Source organism: Talpa europaea (assembly GCF_964194135.1).
Source record: "Talpa europaea genome assembly, chromosome: 14".
Taxonomy (NCBI): domain Eukaryota; kingdom Metazoa; phylum Chordata; class Mammalia; order Eulipotyphla; family Talpidae; genus Talpa; species Talpa europaea.
Genome location: NC_140082.1, coordinates 62,887,075 through 62,912,772, shown reverse-complemented (window position 1 = coordinate 62,912,772; position 25,698 = coordinate 62,887,075). Strand labels below are relative to the sequence as shown.

Genomic DNA, 25,698 nt, shown 5'->3' with positions numbered 1-25,698 from the left:
TACCATCGCCTCTCCATTAGTCTGTGCTTCTGGTATCCTGAATATCCCTGTCTTATAGCTTTACATACACTTCTTTAATCTGGATTTTTCTTTTTCCTGGTAAATCCTTACTCTTCATCTGTGAGGCTTCACCTATGCACATTACTGGAGTCTGCCTCAGAAAACCTGATTCAGAAGGGTCAACTCAAATGAATCACTTCTATAAAACTTCCCATTTTATCTTTAGTTGGGGGTAAGCCCTATCCTTTTTAATTCCATCATGGCTTTTCACTATGGGAGATTGTTTAGCGTAGCTACATTATTTTCTCGTTTTTATCTCTAGGTTATTTTATTAATATTTAATTTCTTAATAACCAAGACTGTACTTTCAAAATGCAATGGTATTGCATTCATTTAAACTTGCCAAGTAAGAGTAAACTGTTGGTTTTCTCTATTTCCGCAGTATCGCTTTTATGGAGAACCTGTAGTAAAAGCATGTGTTGAAAATGGAACTAGCTGTGTTGACATCTGTGGAGAACCTCAGGTATGTAAAATAAAGAAGAAAGTGGAAAATAGTGTAATGTTGTGGACATAGTTTAGAAGTTGATGACATCTCTCTAGTTTTTAGAGGTGATATTCCACTGATAACTTGAAAGAGAGCATGATGGTAAAGTTGTACCTTTAGTTTTCTGGATTTTTTTTTTTTTTGCTGCACCCTCATTTGTTTCAGGTTCATTGTATACAGGGTGTATTGATTTATGTATATATATGTATATGTATGTGCATATGTGTATGTATGTATATATGATGTACTGATTTTTATATGTATATAGGATGTACTGATTTTATTTTGATAAATGAAATTAATCAAAATAGTGTTCTGAATCTTACGTTTAGAACTTTTTCATAATTCCCTTTTTAAAATTAGCACCTTTACATATTACAGAAATATAAGTGAAAAAATTCCTTTATTTGAAAAATTTTAAATGTTTACATTTAATGAATACTTACCACATACCTAACATTATGCTAAGTATTTTATGTAACTTTTTCGACATTCCTATAAGATAGGTATCTTTTCCCATTTTTTTTTTTAAAGATTTATTTATGTATACAAGAGCTGGGGTATAGGCCAGAGATGCAGGGGGTGAGAGGACTCACCAGAGACGGAGTGGGGAATAGAGCAGGCAGACTGATGAAATAGACTGCTGAGGGGAGCAGCAGGCAAGACAGGAGAGGTCTGCTGTGCCATGTGGGTTGCTCCCTGGCGTGCCGGGGATCGAACTTGTGCTGCAGAGGCTGTGGATTGCTTCATAGTGTGGTGCTTAATCCCTTGTGCCACCAGGGAGGCCTTTTTCCACCTATTTTATAGATGAAGAAATTGAAGTTTAGGAAGGTTAAATAAATAACTCAGAATTATGCAACTAATAAGTAGAAGAACTAAGACTTGAATTGAGGGCCTCCCCAGTGGCGCAGCGGTTGAGCGCTGGGTTGCGAAGCTGCCCGCAGCCTCTGCAGCGCCGGTTCAATCCCCGGCTGCTCCCCGGCCACCGGAGGAGGGTCCCATATGGCGCGCAGACCTCTCCTGCCGCCCGCTGCTCCCCTCAGCAGTGTACTTCGGTCCTTCTGCCTGCTCTGCTCCCCGCTCTGGCTCTGGTGAGTTCTCTCACCCTCCCGCGCTTCTGACTGTACCCAGTGCTTGTATAAATAAATAAAATAAATAAATAAACAAATAAATAAATAAAATCTTTAAAAAAAAAAAAAAGACTTGAATTGAGATTTGCTGGACTATAGGAAGCTCTAAGCTTTAAAACTGTATCCTCATTTATCCCTATAGTCTTTATTGATTATATCATCAGTGTGCCAAGATAGCATGTTTATTGATTAGTAATATAAATTGGAGATACTAAGAAAGTATAAATTGTCAAAATTGATTCAAGAAAAGGTAGAAAATATAAATAAAAACAATTCCTATCTTAGTTAAATATTCCAGAGCAAAGAAAATAATGAATCACTTTTAAGTTACCATTATAAACTGCCATAGAAGTGATATCAAAACCTAATAAAGATCCAGAATATATAGGAAATTTATAAGTCAATGATGCAAATTCAATTAATTAAAAAATGGGTAAAGGAAGAGGAAGAGACAAATCTTTACAGAAGAATTACAAATAATTTATGTAGATTTTTTGCCTCAAGGAGGGGAACATAAATTCCCCATTTCTTACATAAGGACAACATATAGCCAGTTCTCCCAAAGAGTACAGAATGGAAAAGAGGGGGACAAAGGTGACTTGACAGTGGAGAAACCTGATAAATATTTCTCAGCCAGATTTTCAAGGTCAACATCGGCAGTGAGAAATCATATTGCTAGTGTGTACCCTTGGTGGGATGTGACAAAATGACATGTTTTACCCCTGTTTCTTCCCCAAATCTTGTAACTCCAGTCATGAGAATATTATGAGATAAATTCCAGTAGAGGGGGAATCTACAGAATGCTTTACCAATACTCTGAGAAACTGTTAAAGTCACCAATAAGGAAAGTCTAAGAAACTGTAACAGCCAAGAGGGACCTAAGGAGACATGACAATTAAATGTAATGTGGGGCCTCCCCGGCGTTGCCCAGCGATTGAGTGCTGGGTTGCGAAGCTGCCTGCAGCCTCAGCAGCCTCTGCAGTGCTGGTTCGATCCCCGGCCCATGGGGCAAGGGTCCCCCATGGTACGCAAACCTCTCCTGCTGCCTGCTGCTCCCCTCAGCAGTGTACTTCGTCAGTCTGCCTGTTCTGCTCTCCACTCTGGCTCTGGTGAATTCTCTCACCCTCCCACGCCTCTGACTGTACCCCAGTGCTTGTATAAATAAATAAATCTTTTAAAAAAATACGTAATGCGGTATCCTGGTTGGAATTCTAGAACAGAGAAAGGACATTAGGTAAAAACTAAGTAAATATGAATAAAGTGTGGACTTCAGTTAATGATAATGTATCAATATTGGTTTGTTGTAACAAATGTTACTTTAACAGATATAATAAGGAAATAGGTGCAGGGTACTTGGGAAACTTTACTGTTCAATTTTCAGCAAATATAAAACTGTTCTAAAAAATAATTTTTTAAAAAAAGACTAAGGATTAGAACAGTCATTATTTCCCTCTTGCATTCCCGACTTTCCTGCCATTCTATCTTTGTCCTATTTATATGTCTATGATGTTCATCTGGGTAATGTGATTTGGAGTACCTTTTCTTGCTTTCTTTGTATTTTTGAGAATAGATACTACTTTTACATTTAAAAGTCTCTCTAAAAACTTGATAGTGTGATGTCAGATCAGCATTCTACTGCACCACCTGGAACATGGTAGATAGACAATAAATATTTGTTAACTAAGGAAAAAAACATTTTAACAGTTAACGTTTGGTCACAGTGCCATATTAGTTAGCTTTTCAAGTTTAATTCCATTGGTTTTAAAGGTAAATCTTATAGTACTCCTGTAGCAGTTACTATGTAGCTCTGGTTCATATTTTTTTGTCCTGAATTTTTTAGTTTCTGGAACTAATGTACTGGAAGTATCATGAGAAAGCTGCAGAAAAAGGAGTTTATATCATCGGAAGCTGTGGTTTTGACTCTATTCCAGCAGATCTGGGAGTATTATATACCAAAAGTAAAATGAATGGTAATTATTAACCCATAGACAATAATTTCATCTAAAATGGAATTTAACATATTTGCAATTGTGATAAACTAAAATCTAGTTGGGAAAAGACACAACTGTAAATAACAATTTAAACTCATGCCTTGTTATTAATATAACTACACTTGTTATAAAATTCTCTTGATGCTACATTTTTTTTTGACATGGATCATATGTATGTGTTCTGAAGTGAGGCTGTAGCAATAAAATTTCTGGAAAACTTTTTTGCCTTCCATTATAAATTCAAATTTATTTTATTTAGAGTGTAACATTTTAAAGTGCAATTTATATAGATATAGTTAAAAGGTTTTCATTTTTTTAACCAACAAAGCTAGAAAGTATTGATCAAAATTTTGGGCATCTTTTTTACCCGATTTTTAAAATGGAGACTAAGAATGGAAAAAATTATTAATGGTATAGTATAGAAGTTACTAATGTCTTGCATATTTTAAAAGTGCCCATTTAGAAAATGACCTGAAACTGTTAACTCCAGTGCCAATGTTAAACTTATTTAGAACTTTAAAAGCATGGAAATTGTTGCAGTTTACATTTAAAGTTTACTCTGAAACCAAAGCTCAATAAAGTAGCGCAAAAAAAGGAGAAAGCTGCTAATCAACCTTAATTATGAAATTAGTAGTAAAAAGAAAATACTAAATAAAACTAATGAATTTTTAATGGCATTTTAAAATAATATATCAGGTCATTATTTATTAAGAAAAACAATCATCACATCAGAATATCAAAAGTGAAAAACTATGCCCATTTCCACAGATGATTTGAGAATTCATGCCATTTACTGATTTCAGATTTTGGGGAACAGAATATTTTCTTAACATAATAGCTATTAGAAGGCAATGACCATCACAGTATTTAATGCTAAAACACTGGGACAATTCCCAATTAAAAAAAAAAACATGAATTGAGCATCTTTAAGATATTTAACCTTGTAATCCATGGACCCTGCTATGTGTCCATTTAATAAAAGAATTCTCTTAAGAGTGCAAAGTTTAAAAATTTTCTTCATGATAGTTTTCATATTTCTTATTTAGGTTGTTTCAATATATTGGTGGATGGATAGATAAGAGAGAGAGAAGTCTTTAGTTATTTTGAATAGGTTTTCTTTTTATGAAAGAATTACTACATTAATCTTTGTTTAAAAGCTTTTTTTTGAGGGCCTCCCCTGGTGGCGCAGGCCCTTGAGCACTGCGCTGTGAAGCTGTCCACAGCCTCTGCTGCGCTGGTTCTATCCCAGCCGCCCAGCGAGTGTCCCACATGGCACGGCAGACCTCTCCTGTCTCGCCTGCTGCTCCCGTCAGCAGTGTATTTCATCAGTCTGCCTGTTCTGTTCCCCACTATGTCTCTGGTGAATCCTCTCACCCTCCCAAGCATCTGGCCTGAACCCCGGTTCTTGTATAAATAAATAAATCTTGAAAACATAATAAATAAAAGCTTTTTTTGAGATATTGAAGCCTAGGAGTGAGCATTTTAATAAGCACCCCAGCTGATGTTTTATATAGGTGCTTCACATTTACACATTGCTTTAGGAGGTCCACATTCTTTCTTTGGATAGGCTTAGATCACAGGGACATATATGCAGACCATATTCTCCTAATCCTCAGAATCATCTCCACTAAATTGTGCTTTAATAATCTGTTCTTGGTTTTTCTCAGCAGTCAGAGTAGCAACATTAATGTGACTATAGTTCTCTTCTGCTGTAACATTATTGTTGATGATTTAGTTGTTATTCTGCTTGTTGTCAACTTTCTAAAACCTCAGGTCTTAATTTTCTGTTGGAACTAATGTTGGAATACCATCTTTTAAGAAATATAGTTCATTTTATCAGATTTTGAGAATCACCAGGCCATTATGTTTTTCTTTTGTTTAACCACTATCAAGAAACTCAGAACTTGATTAATTATTTACTAGCCACTATACCTATATATTAGTTTTCATGGTCAGTGTAGTTGATTTCCCCCCTTTTTTTTCTGGCTTAGATTTTCTGCTTTTCTATTTATATTTTTATTTCACCTTAGCAGCCCGTAAGTATATTATATGACATCAAAAGGCCATTTTAATAGTTTTCACTGTAAGTCACTAGTAATAAGCCTTCTTGAAAGCTGTCATATTGGGAAACAAAATAATTCCCATAAGTGTAATTTTGAGAAATGTGTCCTAATGGCCCTCTGGAATGAGCAATCTAAATTGTTGTCTTATTGGAGGTTGTCAGCTTGAATACTGGAAGAGATTATGTCAGTACTAGCAGTTAGAGTTCACACTAAACTACTATTTCTGACAACTTACCTGACTAGCTGCTTAAGTCTGCTTAACATAATAAAACTGTTTTCAATACAGATTTCCTGATTTTAGCAGTATAGTATGATAAAATGGTCCCTAGATGAATAGAAATAGTTTACTACTATTTGTCATGGCTAAGTAGATTTTTTTTTTTATTTTCTGCTCTCACCATTCTCTTTTAGGTACTTTGACTGCTGTGGAAAGTTTCCTGACTGTACATTCAGGTCCTGAGGTTAGTTTTTCTGTGTGTCAGGTGTTTTGAGTTAACATTAAAAACATTTTGCAAATGATATAAACCTCTTAAGATTTAGATTAATCAATTACATATGTGAATTTGTGTGCATGTTTAGTTTTTAGTGCATTAATCATTGTTTAATTTAAAAAAGTAAAGATGGGCCTCCCCTGGTGGCACAGGCAGTTGAGCATCGCGCTGTGAAGCTGTCCGCAGCCTCAGCAGTACCAGTTCGATCCTGGCCTGCTGGCGATGGTCCCACATGGTGCGGCAGACCTCTCCTGTCGCGCCTGCTGCTCCCCTCAGCAGTGTATTTTGTCAGTCTCCCTGTTCTTTTCTCTGCTCTGTCTCTGGTGAATCCTTTCACCCTCCCGTGCATCTGGCCTGTACCCCAGTTCTTGTATAAATAAATAAAAAGTAAATCTTTAAAAAAAAAAATAAAAAGTAAAGCTATTTGATTGCCAAGAATTACTTTGACTTAAAATGGAATTTATTTTCCAAACAGCTGCACGATTCATTAAATTAGAATTAATTTTATACCATGATCCTAATACTAAAATATATATCATTTGATGTTATTCAATAAATAATGTCTGACAAGAAATCTATCACCTTAGTGCAAATTAGTGCAGTTTTATTTTATACCTATCTTGGATTTATACCTATCTTGGATTTAGATTTTATTACTGTAAAAGAAGTATATGATGTAAATGTAATCTTTCAGTTGCAGTTTTGAGAAGGACCACACTTTATGCTAGTAGTATGTAATTCTATATATATATTTTCAGATTTAGTTTGCTAGTATATTATTGGGGATTTTCGTGTTTATGTTCATAGGGAATATTTGTAATTTTCTTGTGATGTCTTTATTTTCATTTTTTTTAATCATTATTTTTGTACAATATTTGATTTCTCGTCCCAGGTGTAGTCCCCAAAATTTTTCCCACCACCACAGTACCAGTGAACCATCCTGTGATGTCATTTTTTTTTTAAAGTTTTCTTCTACTTTATTTACTTAGGTATCATTAGTTTACAACACTGTTTAGGCTCCAGGATCATTTTTCACCTCAAGAACTGCACATATCTTACCGAGCCACCATCAAACATCCAGTTACCAGTTGATCTCCTCTCCCCATCCCCATACTTCCCTTCTCATAACTGCCATTCTGTTGTAAGAGTAAGGGTTTTTGTTTTTCATTTTATTCCAGAAATGAGTGAAAACATACTTCTTCTGACTTACCTTAACATAATCTCCTCAAAGGGGGATGTCATTGCAAATGCCAAGATTTTTCTTTTTTATGGCTGAAGAGTGTGTGTGCATGTGTGTGTGTGTGTGTACACATATATATAACATCTTTATTCATTTGTTATGGTACTTGGGCTATTGACATATCTTGGTTATTGTAAATTATACTATAATTAACATAGGGATGCATCTCTTTTTTTAATTAGTATTTTCATATTCTTCTGATAGATATCCAGACGTGGGATTAATTGGGTTGAATGATAGTTCTATTTTTAACTTCTTGATGAACCTCCATACTGTTTTCCATCGTGGCTCCACCAATTTACATTCACACCAACAGTGCTCAGGGGTTCCTTTTTCTCCACATCCTTGACAATGCTTATTTCTTAGCTTTTAATAATAGCTATTCTAACTGGTATGAAATGAAATCTCATTGTAATTTTGATTTGTATTTCCTAATGGTAAGCAATATAGAACATCTTTTCATGTGTCTTTTGGTCATCTGCATTTCTCCTTTGATGTAAATGTCTATGTAGATCCTCTATTTTTAAATTGGGCTTTATTTTTTTGTTTGTGTTGGTTCATATGAATTACGTATTTTGTGTATTAACCCGTTGTCTGACATATAGTTTGCAAATATTTTCTCCCATTCATTAGACTGCATTTTTGTTTTAACTGTGGTTTCTTTCAATGTGTAGAAGTTTTTTATTTTGATGTGGCCCCATATGTTTATATTCTTTTTTGTTTGTCTTAATGTTAGAGATGAATCCACAGAGATCCACATCACTAAGACTGATGTCAAAGAACTATACCTATGTTTTCTTATATATATCTTGTGGTTTCAGGTCTTATTTTCAAGTCTCTAATCCATTTTGAATTGATTTTAGTATATGATTTAAGATAGTGACCTAGTTTCATTCTATTGTATGTGGCTGTCCAGTTTCCCAGCATCATTTATTTGTTTATTTTTTAAGATTTATTTATTTCTACAAGCACTGGGGTACAGGCCAGAGGCACGGAAGGGTGAGAGAATTCACCAGAGACAGAGAAGGGAGCAGACAGGCAGAAGGACCGAAATACACTACTGAGGGGAATAGCGGGGGAGACAGGAGAGAGGGCTGCCACGCCGTGTGGGAATCTCCCTGGCCAACCAGGAATCGAACCAGCACTGCGGAGGCTGCGGACAGCTTCACAGCACTGTGCTCAGCCCGCTGTGCCACCAGGGAGGCCCTCCAGCATCATTTATTGAAGAGACTTTTCTTTCTCCATTGTATGTTCCTGGTTCCTTTATCATAAATTTGTTACCCATATATTTGTGGTTTTACTTCTGAGCTTTTGATTCTATTCCATCTATCTGTGTCTGTTTTTATTCCAGTACCATACTGTTTTGATTACTGTGCCTTTATATTGTAGTTTAAAGTTCATGAGCATTATACTGCCATTATTCTTGGCTATTTGAAGTCTTTTGTGATTCCATATACATTTTTAAGTATTTTTGTTCTGTTTCTATGAAGAATGCCATTAGGATCTTAATAGGGATTGTTGAATATGTATCTTGCTTTAGATAAAATGTCTTTGTCTAGTTTTGGTATTATGGTAATAATACTTTTGAGGAAGAGTTTGTAAAGAATTGGTTAATTCTTTAAATGTTTGGTCAAATTCATCAGTGAAGTCATCTGGATCTGGAATTTTCTTTGTGGAAAGTTTTTTTGATAACTAATTTACTGTCTTTATTTCTAATAGATTTGTAAATCTATTAGGTTTATTTTTTTCTGTGAGTCAGTCTTGGTTTGCCTGTATACACTAATACAGTTTGTCTTTATTGGTATCCTAGGACTGCCTTAACAAAGTGCCAAAAACTAGATTGCTTCAACTACAGAAATTCATTGTTTTCAAGGCTAGAATCTGAGATTAAGGTGTTTGTAGGGTTTGTTTTTCTAAAGGCTGTGAGGGAGAATCTGTTCCACGCTTTCCCCCTAGATTTTGATGGTTTGTTGGCAATCTTTGGCACTCCTTCGATTGTAAATACATCATTCAGATCTCAGCCTGCATCTTTATGTGGCATATGTTTGTGTCTATGTCTACATTTTTCCTTTTTATAAGAATACCAATCATTTTGGGTTGGGGCCTACCTAATCCAGTAACATAGTAACAGATTACATCTTCAGCAACCTATTCTGATAAGATCATGTTCTGGGGTACTAGCAATTAGAACTTCAGGGTATAAATTGTGGAGGGAGGGTTGATTTATTGATTGATTGATTTATTTACAACTAAATCCATTACAGTATCTTTCTAGGAATTTCTCCATTTCATCTAAGTATCTAATTTGCTGGCATGCATTTGTTAATAGTATTCTCTTGTACTCCTTTTTGTTTCTGTAAGATTGGTAATAAAGCCTCTTACTTTTTTAGTAATTTAAGTGGTTTTTCTCTCTCCCCCCCCTCTTTTTTTTTTTGGTTGGTCTAGATAAAGATTGGTCAATTTGTTTAATCTCTTCAAAGAACCAACCTTTGATTTCATTGATTTTTTTTCCTATTTTCTATTCTGCATTTTATTTTTTTAAAAGATTTATTTATTTGTGCATACAAGAACTGGGGTACAGGCCAGAGGTGTGGGGGGTGAGAGGATTCACCAGAGACAGAGTAGGGAACAAAACAGGCAGATTGACTGATATACACTGCTGAGGGGGCAGCATGCAAGACAGGAGAGGTCTGTTGCACCATGTGGGCAGCTCTCTAGCCGGGGATTGAACTCATGCTGCAGTGGCTGAAGATAGCTTTGTAGGTTGCATCTTAACCCTTTGCACCACCAGGGAGGCCCTATTCTGTATTTTATTTATTTCCTCTAAAGTCTTTATTGTTAATGGATATAAAATTAATATAAAAGGTAGCTGCATTGCCAGTTTAACTTAGAAAATGATTTTTTTTAAAGAGACCATTTATAAAACATAGTGACCTAAGAATAACAAAACATGTGAGATTGCTACGAAGAAAACTTTAAAACATTATTGCGAGACCTTGAAGAACACAAATAAATGGTAGAATTCACCATATTCATGGATTGGAAGACTCAGTTTTATAAAGATGTTAGTTTTCCTTTAATTGATTTATAATCTCATGTAATTCCTATCAAGATTTCAAACAGGTTTTATTTGTTTTGGTGACATAAAAATGTATATGGAAAGTCAAAGCATCAAAATAATCGAAACATTCTTGAAGGAGAATAAGGTAGACAGATACTTTCAGATACCAAGTCTTATTATATGAAGTCAGTGTTTACATTGGCTGAGAGATATAAATATGCCAGTGGAACAGAATAGAGAGAGAGTAGTTCATACATATGAGGATATTTGATATATGACAAAGGGGCTTTTCAGGAGATGATGATGGGACAATATGGTATCAATGTAGAGAAAAAATGAAATTGGACTATACTTTGCGGTATGTATAAAAGTAAATTTTAGGTGGATTATGGGCCTAAATGTAAACGGCAGAACTGTACAACTTTTAGAAGATGACCTGTTTCACTGACTCAAGGTCAAGTGACTTCTTATAAAGACAAAAAGCATTAAATATAAACAAAAACTGAAAATTTGCATACTTTTAAAATTGAGAGTGTTTATCAAGACACCCTTTAAAAAAAAGCTGCAGAGTAGATATTACTTGCAATATATGACACTTTTTTTTTTTAAGATTGATTGATTTATTTATACAAGCACTGGGTACAGTCAGAAGCGAGGGTAGGTGAGAGAATTCACCAGAGCAGGGAACAGAATAGGCAGACTGATGAAACACGCTGCTGAGGGGGCAGCGGGCGCAGCAGGAGAGGTCTGCGCGCCATGTAGGACCCTCACCGGCAGCCAGGGATCGAACCTGCACTGCAGAGGCTGCTGGCAGCTTCACAGCCCAGCACTCAACCACTGTGCTACCAGGGGAGGCCCTTTATGACAAATCTTAATGTGACAATTTGGGGGGGGGGGAAGCAAAACTCAAAGGAAAATAAACACTGTGTGATTACATTTCTGTAAAGTTTAGAAACAGGCAAAACTCACTATACTGTTTAGGACTGAAAACTTAGGTGGTAAAACACTTAAGAAAAGCTAGGATTTTTCTTGATTACCATAAAAGCAGGACACAGTCTTCTGGCTTACATGTATGTTTGCTTCCTAATTTCACTAAACTGTAGATTTATGTTCTGTGTACTTTTTGTTATACTTTTCAATGAAATTAATTTTTATTTTAGTGATTTTTGGCTTTTTTCGTGGCTTATTTGTGTAAGAAGATAATCTTAAGTTTTTAAAAGGCTGTTTTCTGGTCTTTGGAAATCTTTATGTTTACAAATAGATCAAGTTGGTGAGGCCCATATTTAGAGTAGTTTTCAAAAATTGAACCCTGTGACCTTTAGCTTTGTTTCAGTTTTAACAAAACAGCAAAAATTAATATGTACTAAAATGGAATTTAGGTTTGTCTCTCTGCCTTAAAATGGTCATCAAAACTATGATATAAAAACCTGACTTTGCTGTTGATTTTATTGTTTCTTTTATTTTACTTACTAATAATTATATTCACATCTGCTTTACTGATACTTCTTTTTCAAAGTCTTGTGATAAAGTTGGTTTTGAATAATTCTAAATGATTTTGTTCATTCAAATAAGGTAAATAACATATAAGAAGTCCTAACAATTGTTTACAATCAAAATTATAAATGAAGTTCAAAATATTTATGTAATAAATAATTAAAATATTTGTGTGATAGAAGTTAGGTGAAAAAAGGATACATACTAAAAACATTCTGAGATTATGCTCTTTTTCTTGCCACTCATTTTTAATTGGATTTAGAGGTAAGGGTTGTGGAAGGTTTAATTATATTGAAAGTATGGAAATGACTGAGGGCTAAGAGTCTCATGAAAGAGATGAAAAAGAAGTAGACAGATGAAAGTAGGAATAAAATCTAAGATGGAGTCCATTCTATGTTGAGTTCAGTACCAGAAAGAAATTTCAGAATTGAGAAAAAAAACTATAAATCAAATTAATTAAAAAGTTTTTTAAAAATGATTTTAACAATTCTTTCATGGAAGACTGTTAATAACTTTGGGTTAGAAACAGGATATTGGAAGCAGGTAGGGCACTGAATACAACAGGGAAGGGATAGAGGGACAGTATGCTGTCTATGCATAAATTTGAACATATCATAAGAGATATGAATGTAACTTAAATTGTGAGGCATTAATACCTATGTTGTATAACAAGAGAGTTTAATTTGAAGGAATGCGGTCAGTTAGCTGACTGAAAATGAAGTGAAACTCAGTGACTCATTAAAAAGTCTAAGATAATGTTAGGAGGGAAAAAGAAAGGGCATATGTCAGTATAAATATTGAATATGACAAAGGTAATGTGTTATTGCTGCCTAGGGTTTTTGAAGATGTAAGTTTGTGAAAACCGATCTCAAGATCATTAAGTAGGGAGTATACCTTGCTTACTTAGAAGAGAACTGCTCTTTGTGACAATTGTAAGTGACTTGGTTTTACATTGTAATAATTGTCATGTGAGATATGTTTCATTAACTCTAGAAATATTTTATTAGGGTTTGTGTATTCATGATGGTACCTGGAAGTCAGCAGTTTATGGCTTTGGAGACCAGAGTAATTTGAAAAAACTACGAAAAAAGTCAAATCTGAAACCTGTTCCTATCGTTGGTCCAAAATTGAAAAGAAGGTATGTTAACTTAAAATCCATTTTTCAGTATATCTACCCTAAGTATATTGTTGTTGAACTGATTATTAATAAAATATACTACTAATAAAAGCCTGGAGACTTTTTAAAAGTAGGTTCAGCATTGTTTGCAAACATCAATGAAATACACTTGGCACCTAAGCTTAAGTACTTCATATATAATTATACATTTGAAATCTGAGAAAAAGTAAATTTTACTGTCAATATCAAAATTAAATGTCAATCAAATTTCATGTGGTGAAACCACCATCTTCATGTGATGATTTTATGTAGATGAATTTGTTAATAGCATTTATGTGAGAACTCTAAACAGTTTGGCTATTGAAATGAATGTACTTTCTATCATTGTCTAGGAAATCAATGGGGTAAAACATAACTAGACTACATAAGTTAAATATTCATGTTATGAAGAGTACTACACTTTTCTACTTGTCACTTGTTGGAGAAAAGGTGTAGAGAATAAAAGACAAATAAATTTTAAGAGCACATCTGCCATCTTCATTATTGTTACCGACCCAAGAAAAGTTAAAAATTTTATTCAGAAATGTACTAGCTAAATATACAGTCACTGTAAATGGAGAAAATGCAACATATTCATGGGGCTGTCTTGCAGGTGGCTAATTTCTTACTGCAGAGAACTCAACAGTTACTCCATTCCTTTTTTGGGAGCAGATGTGTCTGTTGTGAAGCGAACTCAGCGTTACTTACATGAAAATTCAGAGGAATCACCTGTAAGTATTTATGATTTTTGTTTTAATGGAGAACAGTCTTTGTTAGAGGTCCTCTCTCTGTCTAATGTAGGTTTTCTATGTTTATAAAGAAAAAAAAGAAAATATAGGTCTAAAGTAGTAACTGTTTCCATTTCTGGAAGTACACAGAATTAATAACATAGGGCATCTTGCATTTTATGAGTGGCAATAACTTCTCCCCGTAATTCAAACCTGTCTTGCTGAATACTTTTTTAATGTAACACAGTGTTAATAATTCAGCTTAGGAAATCCCAATGTCTGAAACACCCAACAGTCCCTGTTTAGCGTTTCAGCTGTTGGAATATTCTTTCTAATGCTTGTGAAGATGTCTGGGAATCCTCTCTTTTTCCTCCTGGCTATTTCTGGAGTACCATCCTTTTTCTTCTGAAATAATTGCTGTCATTGCTGAGATTTGAACAGGCAGCTTGCGATCTTAAGTTAAAAGATAAGATGTGTTTACATCTTATGTTACATCATATTCTGTGATTTATAACTGTTAAACCTCAGGTATATTATTGTGGACTAATAATTTTCTTTAAAATGTGCCCCCAATGTCTCCTTTGTAAATGGGCTTTCAGAACATAACACATTCATAAAGTGGAAGCCTTTTGTTTGATATTTATGACTACAGAGTAAATTTTAATTAACTAACTTTCTGATATTAATCTAAAAAAAAAGGGAGTAACATTCTGATTTCATCTCCTTCATCTAGGTTCAATATGCTGCTTATGTAACTGTGGGAGGCATCACCTCTGTAATTAAGCTGATGTTTGCAGGGCTTTTCTTTTTATTCTTTGTGAGGTTTGGCATTGGAAGGCAACTTCTCATAAAAGTAAGTATTGTTTTTATGAAACTAGATCTTTAGAAGTATTTTTCATGAGTGTTTAAAGACACCACTAAGGAGTTTTTTCTTTCCCCTTTAGTTCCCACGGCTCTTCTCATTTGGTTATTTTTCAAAACAAGGTCCAACACAAAAACAGGTAACTCTATTTTGTATCTAGGCCTCTGAAATAATATTTTTCTTTTATTTTTCTTTTACTTCTCTCAGTGCAGTTACAATAATAGCTAACACTTGATGGGGCACTATGTTTCAGATAATCTTACATTCTTTTTTTTTTTTAATTAAAATTTTTTTAATTTTATTTTTATATTCCCCATACAATTGCAACCCCCTTATTTTGACCCCAATCCCTCCTTTCCCTGCCCCCCATCCCCCATAGTGTGTCTCTGGTTCATAGTTGTTTGTTGATTTTGATTTTTTCTTTCTTATAGTTATTCTTTTTCCTGGTCCCTTATTTAGGTTTTCTAGATTCCTGCTATAAGTGAGACCATCCGGTATTTTTCTTTTTCTTTCTGGCTTATTTCACTGAGCATGATCCCTTCCAGCGCCATCCATGTTGCTGCAAATTGCATGAGTTTATCTTTTTTGAATGCTGAGTAATATTCCATGGTATATATGTACCACATCTTCTTAATCCAGTCATCTATTTTTGGGCATTTGGGTTGTTTCCAAAGCTTAGCTATTGTAAATAGTGCTGCTATAAACATAGGGGTGCAGGTGCTCTTTGGAATTGATGTTTCTGTGTCCTTTGGGTAAATACCTAGGAGTGGAATTGCTGGATCATATGGGAGCTCTATCTTTAGTAGGTTGAGGAATCTCCACACAGTTTTCCGTAGTGGTTGGACCAGTTTGCACTCCCACCAGCAGTGCAGGAGAGTTCCTTTTTCTCCACATCCTCCCCAACATTTGTTGTTGCTAGTTTTTTTAATATGTGCCATTCTCACTGGTGTGAGATGGTATCTCATGGTAGTTTTGATTTGCATTTCCCTGATTGCAAGTGATGTTGAACATTTTTTCATATGCCTGTTGGCCATTTGTATTTCCTCTTTGGAGAAGTTTCTTTTTAGCTCTTCTGCCCATTTTTGGACTGGATTATTTTCTTTGTTGTTGTTGAGTCTCATCAGCTCTTTGTAGATTTTTGTGATCAGTCCTTTATCATTAGTGTTGGGTGCAGAAATTTTCTCCCAGCCGGTGGGGTTTCTCTTTGTTTTGGTTATTGTCTCTTTTGCTGTGCAGAAGCTCTTTAATTTGATGTAGTCCCAGCTGTTTATCTTTGCCTTCAGATAGTCTTACCATTCTTTACTAAAATTTGATTGTTTAATCTTTTCAAACACCTTCTGAGGTAAGTAGTTTCTGCATTTTACAAATGAGGAAACAGACACAAAAATATGCCTAAGGTCCTGCAGCAAGTAAATGACCAAATTGGACTTGCCATTTGGTTTTAGAACTATTTGCTTTACTTCATAGAGATATCAAATATATTTACTCTTCATTTTTTGCTTCCTTTTTTTTTTCAGCCTCCTCTCTTCTGCCCTAACCTCCTCTCCCACTTCTTACTCACATCCCTAGGATTCCTATGGTAGATAAATTGAATTACCATCTGTCTTATATACTCAACAATTGCTACTTTTGATTAGATTCCCTCCTGACTTTGTTGTCGGATTATTCCTTATCGCTCCTGTAAATTCTGCCTCTTGCCTTTACAGGCTCTTTCTCCTCATGCTGTAAACATGCTAGTGTTTTTTTCAACCTAAAAAGAGTCCTCTCTTCTTCCTTCACTCTGCATGTTCCCTTGCTAAAGTTGGCATTGGCTTATAAAGGCTAAGTACATTAAATGCTTTGTTTATTATTTTCGACATTATTGTCCTTGAAATATTTGCTTCCCATGGTTGCTCTTCAAGTTCCTCTCTGTTCCTTTTCCCCCTTTACTCTGTTGTCACTTCTTTTTATTCCTTAAAAGCCGGTGATAGCCAGGGCTCCATCCCTGGCCCACTTCTAGCTGTTTCTCCTTATGTCATCTCTGAAGTGTTTTTAACTGGCACACTTAGATCGCCAGATTTACAAGGACTACTATTTATTAGACATTCTGACTTGAGTATCCTTAGCTACTTCAACATGTCAGAATATGAATTTATTTACCCCCAGATCTTCTTATTCTGTATTTCTCATCTCACTTGGTGACAGTATCATCTGCCAAGTCATAAACATAGGCATAATTTTACATTTTTCTCCAAACTCATCAAAACTACTTTGGTTCAGACACTCTTCCTCTCTTTCTCTCTCTCTTTTTCCCGTCTCCCATCTCTTCTCCCCTTTTTCTTCCCTTCTCTCCTTTGTCTCTCCCTTTCCTGTGTTAAAATACACATAACATGTGATTTATCATTTTAACAATTTTTCAGTTCTCAATGGTATCAGATTCTACATTCATATTGTTAGACAACCATCACCACCATCCATTTCCACAATTCTTAATATCTTGAAAATGTGAAACTCTACCAGTAAAATAATAACTCCTTTCCCTCACCTCCTAGCCCCTGGCAACCACCATTTTAAATTACCTCCATATCACTGTAATCATAAGATATTTGTATTTCTGTGACTGGCTTATTTTTTTATAATTTGTTTAGTTTTATATATTTTACATCATTTTTCATTTTTGTACAATGTTTGCTTTCTTCTCTTAGGTGTAGTCCCCGTAAAATTCCCAATGCCAGTTCAGTGGTGCACCATTACCATAGTCCATTGTTTTTTCCCACCCCTGTTTTGATCCCTCTCTCTTTCCCTCCTGTACAGAATGTCTCTGATTTATAGTTGCCTGTCAGTTTTGCTTTTTTTATTTATTGTTGTTGTTATTTTTTCCTGATCCCTTATTTGTTTCCCCTATATTCCTCCTGTAAGTGAAACCATCTGGTATTTTTCTTTTTCCCTCTGGCTTATTTCACTGAGCATAATCCCTTCTGTCTCCATGTTTCTGTGAATGGCATGAGTTTATCTTTTTTGATCTCTGATTAGTATTCCATTGTGTATATATACCATGTCTTCTTGATCCAGTCATCTATTTTTGGGCATTTGGGTTGTTTTCCTATCTTACCTATTATAAATAGTGCTGCAAGAAACATAGGGGTGCAGGTATCCTTTTGAATTAATGTTTTTGGGTCGATTCCTGGGAGTAGAAATGCTGGGTCATATGGTAACTCCGTTTTTAGTAGTTTGAGGAACCTCCACACAGCTTTCCATAGTGGTTGGACCAGCTTATATTCCCACCAGCAGTGTAGGGGAATTCCTTTTTCTCCACATCCTAGCCAACATTTATTGTTGCTAGTTGTTTGTTTGTTTGTTTGTTTTTTAAAGGTGCCAAGGTTTCCACATCCTTGCCAACACTTGTTATTTACTGTTTTTTTTTTTTAAGTAGTCATTCTAATAAGTACGAAGTATGCATTTCATTGTTACTTTGAGTTGCATTTTTATTTATACAAGAACAGGGTATAGGCCAGATGAGCGGGAAAGTGAGAGGATTCACCTGAGACAAAGCGGGGAACAGAACAGGCAGACTGACTGAAATACACTGCTGAGGGGAGCAGCAGGCGAGACAGAAGAGGTCTGCTGCACCATGTGGGTGTCTCTGCAGCCAGCCGGGATCAAACCCGCGCTGCAGAGGCTGCGGACAGCTTCAAAGCACTGTGCTCAACCGCCTGCACCAGGGAGGCCCTGTTCAAGAGATCTTAAACGCAAATCTGACATTGTCATCACCTTCTTTAAAAATGTTCCCTCACTTACTACTTTGGCAGTGATTCTTAACCTGGATTTAAATCACTCAGGGAGCTTTTTTCATATACATGTCTGACCCTATATCTCAACATTTTGATTCAGTAGGTTTGAAGTAGACTGGAAGCATAGCATAATGGTTTTAAACTTCAGATGAGATCCAAACTGATCACCAGAGATGTGGGTTTTGGTTCATCTGGAATGTGGACAACGCATTGGGCTTTTTAAAGGCTCCCAAGTAAGGCTGATGTGCAGCCTGAATCACTAAGGTTTCAGGTCAGGTAGGGCAATTTTGGTTTATACCTAGAGAGTACCACTGTCTGGAAGTTTATCTCTGGAGCTGTGACGTCATCCCGGGCCCTTTGTGATCTATTCTGAAATGGTAGATAGGCTTCATTTTTCATGGTAACTCTCACTAATTGGTAGTAGCAGCCTAGAAACTGTTGAAAATTGTTCTAATGCTAAAGGTTTGCCTAGTCCAAGAGTATTATGATCATGTGGCACATGCATCTCACACAGGTTAGACAAGTCCTGGAATGTGTGTCTGAACTAGTCTGCACTTCTGACGTCTTAGTATTACCCCATTCTTCTTTCATGTTCTAGCCTGTTAGATTGTGACCAACCATGCTACCACATCCCTTCTTGCCATTAAATAATGTTTTTCCTTTTTGGTACCTACCCTACTTTTCTGTGTAATAAGCTTCTCTGAGGATGTATGTGTGTACATATTTCAAATCCCTGCCCTCTGCTCTCAGTGGATTTAATAATGCCCTATTCTGAACTAGTCCTGCATCTTTTGAACTTATGTCTCATAGTGTTACTAGATCTGTTTATATGTATATATCCTCCACTAAACTTTCACCTTCAAGAAAGACAGGGGCCGTATTTTATTTATGTCTCAAAACCTAATATAGTATCTTATCCTTAGTTGATACTTTATAAAAATGGGTTGAGCATGTCTGAATTCTGTTACTTTATTTCAGAATTTAGTAATTGTATAAGATACTTGGATAAGTCTTCTAGAATTTAATTTTTTAGTCAATTTTTCCATCTCTAAGTGGAGTGATTATATATCTGTGCCCCACATTTTTCCATTACTTGCTGGCTATTTTTTTTTCTCACCTTAATCAGATATCTAAAACAAGATTATCATATTCTACCACCACCGCTCCAAATTGAAATCTACCTCCAGTTTTTCCTTTGAAACTGCCTGTTTTAATGGTGCTGTCTTTCCTTAAGCCCCAACCTAAGAATCATCTTTATCTCATCCCTTTTCCTCACAGCCTTCTACTCTCAGCTTCGCACCAGTCATTAAAACTTGCATTTTTCAAAGAATTAAATTTTCAACCCATGCTTAAAAGGTAACAGGTTATTCTGTTAGGTGTGTTTTATCTATTGCAAATGTCTCATGAAGTAGGTTTTATTGTATTCAGGGAGGAAATGACATCTTTATTTAAAAAAGCCCTTTGCTTTCTTCTTCTCAGATGGATGCCTCATCATTTACAATGACATTCTTTGGTCAAGGATATAACCAAGGTTTTGGTGCCGATAAGAGCAAACCAAATATCAAAATTTGTACTCAGGTGAAAGGACCAGGTATTTCACATATCACTTAAGAATGAGAGCTTTACATTGTCTTAACATTGTCTTACATGGTTATATGCCTTACATCACACTGTCATCTTTTTATTTTATTTTTAAGATTTATTTATTTATTTATACAAGCACTGGGTACAGTCAGAAGCGCGGGAGGGTGAGAGAATTCACCAGAGCCAGAGTGGGGAACAGAACAGGCAGACTGACGAAATACACTGCTGAGGGGATCAGCAGGTGCAGTAGGAGAGGTCTGTCGCGCCATATGGACCCTTGCTGGCGGCAGGGATCGAACCGGCACTGCAGAGGCGGCGGGCAGCCTCGCAGCCCAGCGCTCAACTGCTGCGCCACCAGGGGAGGCCCGGCCCTGTCTTCTTTTTATTTTTATTTTTCTTTTTTTTAAGATTTATTTATTTATTTATACAAGCACTGGGTACAGTCAGAAGTGCAGGAGGGTGAGAGGATTCACCAGAGCCAGAGTGGGGAACAGACTGACGAAATACACTGCTGAAGGGAGCAGCGTGTGCAGCAGGAGAGGTCTGTTGCACCATGTGGGACCCTCCCGGCAGCCAGGGATTGAACCGGCACTGCAAAGGCTGCAGGCAGCCTCGCAACCCAGCACTCAACCACTGCGCCACCAGGGGAGGCCCCCTTGTCTTCTTTTTATTTATTTATTTATTTATTTAAAGATTGATTGATTGATTGATACATACATACATACAAGCACTGGGTATAGTCAGAAGTGCGGGAGGGTGAGAGAATTCACCAGAGCCAGAGCGGGGAGCAGAGCAGGCAGAAGGACGGAAGTGCACTGCTGAGGGGAGCAGGGGGCGGCAGGAGAGGTCTGCGCGCCCATGTGGGACCCTCCTTCAGTGGCCGGGGAGCAGCCGAGGATCGAACCAGTGCTGCAGAGGCTGCGGGCAGCTTCGCAACCCAGCGCTCAACCGCTGCACCACCGGGGAGGCCCAGTTGTCTTCTTTTTAAACCCCAGTTGTATTAGCAATCAATTTACACAAATTATCTATGTAGTAATTTAAAATGATTCTGTCAAAGGAAGGATTTAAATTATTGATACAGGGCCTCCCCAGTGGCGCAGCGGTTGAGCGCTGGGTTACAAAGCTGCCTGTAGCCTCTGCAGCGCCGGTTCAATTCCCACTGTTCCCCGGCCACCGGAGGAGTGTCCCACATGGCGCGCAGACCTCTCCTGCTGCCCGCTGCTCCCCTCAGCAGTGCACTTCCGTCCTTCTGCCTGTTCTGCTCCCCGCTCTGGCTCTGGTGAATTCTCTCACCGTCCCGCGCTTCTGACTGTACCCAATGCTTGTTTAAATAAATAAAAATAAATCTTAATAAATAAATAAATAAATAAATAAATAAATAAATAAATAAATAAATAATGGATACAATCCAATAAATTCTTCTGGTTTTCTTTCTCAGTGTGATTCAGTAATTCTGAATGACAATTTTTAATATTATTAAGAAAAGGGGCTGGTTGGTGATTATGTTTTTTCTCATATTCAAGGACCTCTTTAGAGCAGAGTAATTATTTTTTTTAAGATTTATTTATGCATACAAGAACTGGGGTATAGGTCAGAGGTGCGGGGAGTGAGAGGATTCACCAGAGACAGAGTGGGGACCAAAACAGGCAGACTGACGAAATACACTGCTGAGGGGAGCAGCAGGCGTGACAGGAGAGGTCTGCGTGACAGGAGAGGTCTGCCGCGCCATGTGGGACCCTTGTTGGCCAGCCGGAATTGAACCGGTGCTGCAAAGGCTGCGGACAGCTTCACAATGCGGTGCTCAACCGCCTGTGCCACCAGGAGAGGCCCTAGAGCAGAGTAATTATAACATCAATCAAAACTGTGCTGTGGTTCAGTGTTACTTAGGAATCTATAAATACCCTGACATTGTAAAATGTGTGTGCACATGTTCGTTTTTCTAAGGAAGGTAAAACAACTTTTGATAGATGTTAAGAAAAATTTCTGCCACCCAAAAAAGTTCAAGAACTATTGGCTGTAAATTTCAGAGAACTATACAGAACAGAAACTGTCCCTCTTGTGAATTACTGTATAAGATTAATAAAGACCATCATTCTGATAGAGCACAGAACCACTGTTTTGCAGTTTTAATCAAGCCACATAGTAAAAATATCTTTGCATCTTCCTTTGTTTTCAAATTCCCACCTGACTTTTTAAGATAAGTGACCATCATTTGACAAAAATATTAATGGTCTACTTCTTTATAGACTTGTTTTGAATTTAACAAGTTCTTAAAGTTGGACTTCTTTTCTCAGTTGTTTCTGTGTAAGATACTGAGTCTTTTTAAAGTGAAGGTTATTCATGGAGAAACAGGAGACCTGGGACCCTTGTGTTCAGTTGTGGTGGAGGAGGAGCACGTTTTATGTGTAGGAGTGACCTTGAGCCTGCTGCCTGAATGTCATTGTGGCTCAGCTGGACAAGTCACTTCACTTCTCTGTGTCTCAGTTTCCTCATCTGTAAAATAGGGGTGAAAATAATACTAACATCATATCATTTTTAGGAGAATTAAATGAATTTAATGATTTAAAGCATTTACTACAAGTCTTGAATATTTAATTATTTTTTTTGTTAAGAAGTGAACAGAATGTTCAGAAAATTTTGTAAACATTGAGTTAAATATAAAATCTACCATTTGAGTTTCGGATGTTGTTGAATGCATACTTCATGAGTACTTTCTCTTAATTAACTATTTTCTGCAGAGGCTGGCTATGTGGCTACCCCCATAGCCATGGTACAGGCAGCCATGACCCTTCTAAATGATGCCTCTTCTCTTCCTAAGGGGTAAGACTCTGCTTTTCTTGTTATTCAAAGATTTTTTTTTTCAGCTGTGTTATATTTTAGCTATTTTAATTAGATTTTGAAGCATTGGTTCTGCACATAAACACTTCCATTTCCATTGACCAAGAGATAAAGGTAAATTAAAATTATGAGAAAGACAATTCTTCACAGGCCTCTGGGAAGAATGCAGAGGTAAATGAGATCAGACAGAAAAGTTTGAGAGCTATGTAAGTTGACTGTGATTCCTTATAAAAATAGTGGAAGTACAGAGTGAGCTACTCAAGAAAGGTCCCTCTTGTTAAGGTAGTACTAACAGGAGCCTTTAATCAGTACTGGATGAAACCAAGCCGTCACTGGGAACTCTGACACCAAATGTGAATTGAGTCATGGTATCCTAGCTAGAAGATTAGCAAGTAGACTATCTCACTGGACCATTTGGTCACTACACTAAAACTAAGCCAGCTTTACAAATGAGCATAGGCCTGCAGGCTTAGAAATAAATAAATTTAGGTATGACCTGAACTATTATTATTAAGTAATGAACATAATTATATAAAGTGAAACCTAATTAAATTTTTTTCAGTTATTTACATAGCCTTTGAGAATATTTGGCATTTTATAAATGTCATCCATTACATTTAAAGAACTTTCTTAGCCACTTTGTCTTGTTTAAGCTTTAATAATAATTGATTACCTAAATTTATTTCACTCAACTCTATTTCATCCTCTTGAATCTGAGGAATGTCTTTACAAACAACAGTGATTGCTTGTGTTGATCCTCAGTGTGCCCCTTGAACAACAGTGTTGTGGAAACTATCTCACTGTTTGATCAAATCTAGATGGGTTTTGCTGTGGCACTAGTTTCCTTTGAGTAATAACTACTTGCTTATTTGACTGATTTTAGGAGTGAAGCCTGTAAGACCATGATAGAATCAAGAATCAGGTTTTCATGAGTTCTGCAGTGATAGACAGCTAATCCTGTAGCAAATTATGATAGCAGAGCAAGGGGCTGGAGATTGACTTTGTGTACTGTTTTGTTGTTGCCTTTCAGGGGCGGGGTCTTCACACCGGGAGCGGCTTTCTCCAGAACAAAGTTGATTGACAGACTCAGCCAACGTGGCATTGAATTTAGTGTCATTAGCAGCTCTGAAGTCTAAACTCATTTGAAGAATTAACTGGTTATGAAATGCCTGAATTAACAGCATTTTTTATTTGATATTTGAAATTCTTCTGTAAGTCTGTTTGACTACAGGTGGAAAAGATTGTCAAATCTAAATATGTATACATTAAAAGCAGGAAATTGTATTAGCTTACCTAAATTTCAAATCTTAGCTGATTTTGTGATTTTATTGATTGTGAGAGAGAACTAATATTTGATTGACTTTTTCATTGAAGACTCCATGGTCAATTTTTATAATGGTGATAGAGGGTGGGGTTGGTATCTCTATCTGTGTTGCTAACAGATTCCTTGATGAGGTACTCAGGCTGGTGTTCCTGTAAGGCAGTTACTGCTGCTTTCCTTGCCATGATATTGAGTGGGATTTTACTTTCTGATGAGTCTATGTATTGTGTGGGTCTTTGCTAAATGAAACTGCACTTTTTGCCATTTTTTTAGTTTTTAACCCATCTACACTGACTGATTTTGGATTGTTACCTGAGTTGAATAATAAAGTATTGTCAATTGAATGGTGTTTTGTGTATAGACCTGTTGAAATATTTGAGTAGTGGTAGAAATGTGCTTCCTAAATGATCTGTCCTATTTGCTGCTAGTCAGTGGGCTTGTCTTTCATTTTCCCTGGTTGTGTACCTGTCGTTAGTTTTTAAGGATACAGTTCATGTGTTTCTATTGATTTTCACTTCCTAAGCAGAATTTTTCTCTAATTTAATTTTTTATTTTAACTGAATTTTCCACTAAAGCCCTAGATAAGGCAAAGGACTTTCTGTTTTGTATAAAACCTGTAAGAAGCACACATACAGAGTTCTGTGACATTCATTACATAAAGAAGACAGCACTACCTGTTTGGGATTTCTTCTCTACAGTGGGAAGTATGGTACAGGAATGTTACTTGTGTTGGGAGACCTCCCTTGCTGCTAATACAGAAGAAAGAGAATGTCTGCCTTAGAGAGAAGGAGATCTTTCTAGGTAGTATTATCATCCTAACTGCTTCATCTTGCCAGGATTTGGTCTCAACTGTACCATTTGTGGGATATTTAAAAAGTTTTTATCATCTCTAAAATCAGGTAAGCTGTACAGAAGCAACAGGTCTCATGACTAGCTGCTTATTGGGATCACAGAGCAGAGTCAGCCCATTGCTTACAGTGGCCTGGCCAAGCCTCTTTTTTTTTTTTTTTTGTGGGACCTTCGCTGGCGAACCGGCGCTGCAGCGGCCTCGCAGCCCAGCGCTCAACCGCTGCGCACCAGGGGAGGCCCCCAAGCCTCTCTTATTTAGCCTTTAAAATGGAAGGAAGTGCTGAATGCATAGAATTATGTTGAGAGTTAAGTGAATTAACATGTATGGCACTTAGACTAGTGCCTGGCACTTACATAAGTTCTCAATGAAAGTCAATATTGTCACTACTGCTGCTGTGAGGAGTCTCTAGCCCACGAATCAACTCTTTGTGGAATCAAGCCTGGCTTTGAGACTGTCTAACTCCCGTGAGATCTTTCAACAATCTTAATCTCTGCCACCTGCAGGATAGGCACGAATGCTGCTTAGTGCATTGAACATATTTCAAATGAACCTATAAAGCAGAGATGAAAGGTAAA

At 36.6% G+C, this 25,698-nt stretch overlaps 1 protein-coding gene across 3 annotated transcripts in view; it reads left to right on the top strand.

Moving 5' to 3' along the window:
• The window catches only part of SCCPDH (saccharopine dehydrogenase (putative)), a gene marked incomplete at both ends in the record, with an annotated part of 36,992 nt that extends 12,904 nt beyond the window's left edge, over positions 1-24,088 (top strand). The window contains 10 exons of one of the 3 annotated variants that reach the window (XM_084254354.1): positions 443-523; positions 3,515-3,644; positions 6,140-6,189; positions 13,022-13,152; positions 13,784-13,901; positions 14,632-14,751; positions 14,843-14,899; positions 20,010-20,121; positions 22,853-22,934; positions 23,983-24,088. In XM_084254354.1, coding sequence (XP_084110480.1) covers positions 443-523; positions 3,515-3,644; positions 6,140-6,189; positions 13,022-13,152; positions 13,784-13,901; positions 14,632-14,751; positions 14,843-14,899; positions 20,010-20,121; positions 22,853-22,934; positions 23,983-24,088 — 987 coding nt within the window. The remainder of the gene's footprint in view (positions 1-442; positions 524-3,514; positions 3,645-6,139; positions 6,190-13,021; positions 13,153-13,783; positions 13,902-14,631; positions 14,752-14,842; positions 14,900-20,009; positions 20,122-22,852; positions 22,935-23,982) is intronic. The other 2 variants (XM_084254355.1, XM_084254356.1) reach the window with 2 other exon arrangements.
• Positions 24,089-25,698: the final 1,610 nt, after the last annotated feature.